Source organism: Ipomoea triloba, chromosome 12, assembly GCF_003576645.1.
Source record: "Ipomoea triloba cultivar NCNSP0323 chromosome 12, ASM357664v1".
In the NCBI taxonomy this organism is placed as follows: Eukaryota; Viridiplantae; Streptophyta; class Magnoliopsida; order Solanales; family Convolvulaceae; genus Ipomoea; species Ipomoea triloba.
The window spans coordinates 6910952-6917512 of NC_044927.1; the positions used below are offsets into that span (position 1 = coordinate 6910952).

At 37.2% G+C, this 6561-nt stretch overlaps 1 protein-coding gene across 3 annotated transcripts in view; it reads right to left on the reverse strand.

Annotated features, from left to right (window-relative positions):
* Positions 1-1175: 1175 nt before the first annotated feature.
* Positions 1176-6561, reverse strand: part of LOC115998368 (potassium transporter 4-like) — an 8410-nt gene continuing 3024 nt past the window's right edge. Inside the window, exons 3-10 of one of the 3 annotated variants that reach the window (XM_031237928.1) lie at positions 5618-5849; positions 5281-5526; positions 4958-5008; positions 4575-4835; positions 4404-4456; positions 4010-4124; positions 3587-3841; positions 1176-2384 (exon numbers count right to left, since the gene is read on the reverse strand). In XM_031237928.1, the coding sequence (XP_031093788.1) occupies positions 1303-2384; positions 3587-3841; positions 4010-4124; positions 4404-4456; positions 4575-4835; positions 4958-5008; positions 5281-5526; positions 5618-5849 (2295 nt within the window). In that variant the 3' untranslated portion in view covers positions 1176-1302. The remainder of the gene's footprint in view (positions 2385-3586; positions 3842-4009; positions 4125-4403; positions 4457-4574; positions 4836-4957; positions 5009-5280; positions 5527-5617; positions 5850-6561) is intronic. The other 2 variants (XM_031237930.1, XM_031237929.1) reach the window with 2 other exon arrangements.

Sequence of the window (6561 nt, forward strand, 5' to 3'; positions counted from 1 at the left end):
TACTCAATAAATGCTACAAACCTCAAGTCAATCAAATCCCGGATTAGGCTCTAACGGTTGTCTTCCTAACTTAGATAAAAGAAAGTGCCTCGCTAAGGAAATAAATAACCACAAATCCCGACCGTTAATGCCCTCAAATCCACCCAATCGCTTCCCTTAAATGCGCGCATGAGCCTCACCAAGATGCCCACTCCATTGCCTTGCCCTAGGGTGTAGTGTCGAGCAATCTATTCGAGGTTGACTCATCGACTACTCTAACTAATACCTCATCCCTAAGATATAATAGTAGTAAAACTATGCTTCTAATTCTCTACGTTGTTTGTTATTTTGGTACAACTAAAGCTTCTTTAGGAGAATGGTGAGACTGAAATAAATATAACAATGATTTTGAAGTGATTAGATAATTCACTTCATCAAAATGTGTACAACAAAATCTTTTGTTAGCATTGTTTAGTGTTTAAACATGAGAACAGTGAGAATAAGCTTAGCTTGTATTGCCTTGAACTCGCACAAAATTGAAACTCCCTTCTCACCCTTTTTCAAGTTATTTAGACTTGATGCTCTCCACCATATTAGGAAAGTAATCTCCTCAATAAATGCTACAAATCTCAAGTCAACCAAATCCCGGATTAGGCGCTAATTGACAATTGTCTTCCTAATTTAGATAAAAGAAAGTGTCTCGCTAAGGAAATACATAACCATAAATCCCGATCGTTAATGACCACAAATCCACCCAATTGCTCACCTTAAAAGTGAGCAGGAGCCTCACTGAGAGGTCCACTCCATTGCCTTGCCCTAGGGTGTAGTGCCGAACAATCTATTTGAGGTTGACTCACCAACCACTCCAACTAATTCCTCATCCCTAAGATATAATAGTTGTAAAACTATGCTTCTGATTCCCTACGTTGTTTGTTATTTTGGTACAACTAAAACCTCTTTAGGAGAATAGTGAGACTAAAATAAATATAACAACGATTTTGAAGTGATTAGATAATTCCAATCACATCACTCTATCGTATATTTACCCCTCTCTGAATGAAATTTTCGCCATTAAAGTTGGGTTCCAATCGTTGCAACTACAATCCACAGCTCTATCAAACATACCTTAATTTTTATGGATGCCTATCAAATTATCATTTTTGTATACAAAACTACAAAAGGGTCGCGGATGCATGTATAACAATTGGCATATGGTTTCTGCATTGAGATTTTATATAAACGCCATAACAAAACTCATAAAATTTGTAAATTCACTTCTTAATAGGCATGAACATGAGCAGCAACCTAACCTTACCCCCCTCATCATACATAATATATCATACCAACTTCAATGAGGCTTATGTGGGGAATGTTGAGAGCCACAGAAGGAGCCCTGCAATTCCTCCTAAGAAATAAATATGCAATATCAATAGCAATCTTTTTCAAAAATGAGGATGATCTCCTTGCCTTCACATAAGAGTGTCCCATTATGTATGCCACCCCTGCTTCCTTTGCCTCAATCAAGTCTTCAAGCTCTTCCCTCACTGCTGGATCCATTGCAGGGCTTTCTGCTACCCGGAACCTTACTCCCCGTCTCCTGATTTTCTTGTTCTCGTCGGCATAAAAAGATCTTAGATTCTGGAGAGAAGGAGATTTACTGTTTTGAAAGGAATGATTCTTACCCAAGTCTTCTTCTGTAGGTATTACTAGACTTGAGCTTGACTGTATAGTCCTGGTACTTACAACTGCCATTCTCCCATAGAAACTATCAGAACTCAATAGCTGTGGCTCTTCGGCTTCCATTTGGATGAACTCTGCTATACTTTGGATCAGCAGGTGTTCAAAGTTCCCATTATCTCTCTGTATATCCTTGTACCCATATCTGACAATGCACCGGTACATGCGATAGGGCCTTGGGCAAATACGGCCAATAAGGAAACGCTCCTCGTGTGGAACATGGGGAACAGGAACGGACTTTACACACGCAAATACCAAAACACTATGAAATGCGGGGAGATTTGTCACAAAGTGTGAGAAAACAGAAGGAACTCCTGTTGCCAATTCTGAATATATCAGGCCTATTCCTGGCACCCGGGCAATGCCAAGGCTGGGGCCCAAGCCAAGGAGCCATTTTAGAGGAACTTTGTTGTGAAGATCGAAGTTGTACCTCTTTCGGGATCCGTAGTGCCAAACAAACATGACAAACAAGAATACAAGAGAGAGCGCAACGGAGACCCATCCGCCTTGTGGGAATTTCATTAATGATGCTGACAGGTAAACACCTTCAATAACCCAAAAGAAGAGGAGAAAAATACTGGCAAGTGCGTTGCTTCTTTGCCAGACAAAGACCATGATAAGTGACATGAGAAATGTTGTGATAAACATCACAGTCATGCATGCTAGGCCTGAAACATGAGAAACACAGTGATATAGAAAGTGATATCGGGAATGAACAATAATCGATGTTAAGGGAAAAAACTAAAATAATTGCACTGAGTGACCACATATTGCACTTATTCAAGGGGAGAGAGGTACTTGCTATACAGAGATGGGGGCATATATCACTTACCACCACAGGATTGGAAGAATGAAACTGAGCACACTGTACAAAAGTGTCAAAGGCATGAATGATGCAAGGAAATTATATTTAGTTATTGAAGTGATTATACGCTTACAAGTAAATAATATTAGTAGCCCAATAATTCCTTCCAATCCTCACCTTGTACTTAACAAGGTTTTCCTTTCTATTTTATATAGCTTTCATAGAATGGGGAACATCCCCTTTTATTTTGACACACAATCGCTTTCTCCCCATTTCAAGGCCTCCGAAGAGTGCATTCATAGAGATTAAAAGGGAGTGAAATATCAGCAAGTTAGACAAATCATTCTTGCAATTTTTTAAAAAAATTAAACTTGACTTTCCAACGTGGAGCCCATGTTCATGAACTGACTATGGAGGACCAGACCTCAATAGTTACTTGGGATTTGGACATATCACATATCCACAAAAAGCTCTAGATGTCTATTTTCTAAGAAATGAAACATCTCATTGATTGGAGGTCACTACACTGAGTTATGACCAGTTTAGTGCAGATTGCCAATTTATACAAGTGTGAAAACTGAAAGTAGATGTACTAGTTTAATGCTAGGATTAAGAGTTACATAATTTACTTCTTATAAAAAGAAAGTTTTGTGATATGATTACAGACACGTTATTATTAAATTTTGGGTTTAGGAAGATTAAGAGAAAAAATTCTTTAGAGATGTGCAGTTCTGAGTTCTTACAAACATGTGGTGTATATGTTGGAAATTGATGCTATGACGATTAGGATATCTTAGGGGATGTCTTCCAAGAGGTTACTACTGTCTGATATTCACAGAAATTGGTAGGTTTTATTCAGTTTCAAGAAATTTTATTTATCAATCTATTAGGTAATCAAGGCCTACAAAAGATTCAGCTAATTTTCTCTGGGTGATATGGCCTGAATATCTGGAGTGACATACTATAATGCATGTGAAAAGTCTATAATCAAATAACCATGAAGTAAAAACAACTGTCATATAAAAAACATGTAAAGAAAAGGGGGAAAAGTCTTGATCAGCTTACCATATGCATTCCCAATTAAAGTTGTATTTCGGAAACCAATTGCAACTGCCAAAGTCAGAATCATTAGGATCCAATTTATTTCTGGTATATATACCTGCCCATAAATATGGTTTGAGGTGTGGACAATCTTGACCCGTGGGAAGCAACCAAGTGCATTACACTGATTGACAATAGAGAAAGTAGCTGTGATAATAGATTGGCTGCCAACAATAGCTGCAAGGGTAGCTATAACAAAAACAGGCCAATATACACTGCCTGCAAGAGAAGCAAAGAGAACAAGCAATTAGGAGGAAATTTGATTTTATGAACAATCCTTGGAGGGGTTACACCCCTGTCCAGGTAATAGACCTGGGTTTGATTCCCATATCCCCATCTTCTATCAAATGTACCCAAAAGATAATAAATACAAATCCTAGGACTAACCAGGTACAGTCCCGTAGAAAGAATTTGGAATAGAAGCAATGTTTTTGGACAGAAAAGCAGCCTGACCCATGTATTGCACCACTAAACAAGGATATACACCAAATACAAATGCAAGCTGCACAGATAAGAAAATAAGACAGATTAATATGTAAAATGGAAGTTCCTAATGCCCAATTACTGGAATTAGCATGCTCAGAGAGATAGATATATGAAAGCCACTAATTGAGAATATACATAAGCCAGCCATAATGATCTAAATAGTTAATTGCATAGGATAATATTTCATTTATAACCCTTCTGGTTAACTCAAACCAAGCTTGACCGCACAGTATGGATACATGTGTCCTTCAAGATACATGCAAACTTTCGTACTTGTACAAACAATTAGGCTTACCCGCATTGAGAAGGCAGTGAAATGGCCAAGGTTTGCGAACATAGCTTCAGTACCTGATGATCCCACCCAAAACAAAAGATAAAAGAAGCAATATTCAAATACAAAATTCCAAATAAGTCCCTCTAATGAACATAGGTGCATACAGTCCAAATAGGATCTCTTGTACCATACCTGCTACCGATAGCAGGACACCTCCAAGTGAAATCCAACCATCTCTTCCAGTTACCCGAAAAAACTTGACGATATAATGAGGAGAAAGAGCAGAGACAACTTTGGGATTCCAGAATATCGTGTTGTACAGCCCAAGTGAAAACATTGATACTAACCAGATTATTATTATTGGGGCAAACAAGAAAGCTACCCTGTGGGTGCCAGAATGCTGAAGTGCAAATAGCCCAACCAAAATAATGCAAGTAATCAATAGCACTTCACCTGTGAAGAAAATATACTTCTATGTATCAGACTATTGAATCTCATATATCACATCATAATCAGATGCTGACTACTAACAGCCATTCAGAAATAAAATTCAAAAATTAAGTAGCAGCATCTACCATTAGACATCTTTTCTGCAGCAGCCTGAATCCCAGAAATTGATGACAAAACTGCCAAAGAAAATGTATACTAAGTACTGAATTTAAGTTCTTTTTATTATCCAATGAGCAATTCTAGTTAGCACAACTTCCAGGTAAAAGAGGTTCTCACATATATATGGACAATTGGTAAGTTATGGTGCTTAAATGCAAGAAAGGAATTGATTTTTTTTTTTTAAATGATTTTATCATAAAGGAATACACCTTGTAATGTTAAGGAACAGGCAAACAACAGATATGCCTACTAATTGTACTCAAGATCATTAACAGTTTAAATCAGCTACCTGCCATTGGAGGAGTAAGTACACCATCACCGATGACCATGCAAGCCCCCAGTAATACTACTAGGAGTAGAACTGTCCGTAATTTTTTATGCTTCTCAAGAAATCTCTTGAATGGCAAAGATGATGCAGACTGCCTGGAGAGACCATATTTGTAGGCAGATAGCTCCTCATCAGCTGCTTGTTGATTAGGAAGAAGACTAAACTTTGCATGTCTACAAAGTAGAGAATATAGAGCAAATGGCCCACCTAACAGTGTGTATGAACATTTGGTTAAACATAAAAGGATAGATAGTCAGTTCCACCAACACTGATAAATTAGAATATAAGCCTGGCATACCTTCACCATTATCATCCGCGCTCAGTACCACAAACACATACTTTAGCAAAGGCATCAATGTTAGTGTCCAAAAGATCAATGAAAATGCCCCAAGTATTGCATCTGGATGTTGATGACTCTGCAACTTTCCCTCAAAAATACTTTTATAGACATAAAGTGGTGAAATGCTCAAATCTCCATATACCACACCAAAACTCTGGTATGCCAACAGTAGATCACGGGCTAAAGAAAACTGGACAATAACACATATGAGCTTTAGTCTCTAGTTATGCGTAGCTTGCCTGTTCCCTCCCCAAAAATAAATGAATAAACACACACACACACACACACATATATATATATCATGTACGCATGTATATTCATGTGTGTAACTAACATTACCATCCTAACAATTGTCTTGCAAGAAAATTTCAAATGGAAATATCAAGTACTCCATATTACACATTATGATTATCAATCAGTGATTTCTTTCATATTACACATTATGATTATCAGTAAGTGATTTGTTTTGTTTTCCATCAGGTTGCTTTTAGCTGTTCTAAAAGCCCTGAAGACATAAGTTTCTTTCTTTACTTTTCATTTAGGAAACAACATCTATTGAGTTGCACAGAACTGACAGAAGGGGGCACACAGAATCCCAAGCATTTCAAAAAGTAGTAAATGGTCATGGATGTATTCAATTCTTTCATATAAAACCAACCATGGACAACAGACATTTTCCTGTACAGCTGTAAATAAAAATAGATATATATTTGACTAGTGAAGCTTAAGGTGTAAGTTCCCATAAATAATAAAAAGGCTTTACTTAATACTACACAGTTGGATTTGCAATTTTCATATTTCAAATCCCAGTGTCCTTAGATCAATGATATCCTCTCCCATTTGAAAGATCAACTATCTTTCACAAGGTCGAAAAAAAAAAAAAAAAAAAAAAAAAAAAAAAA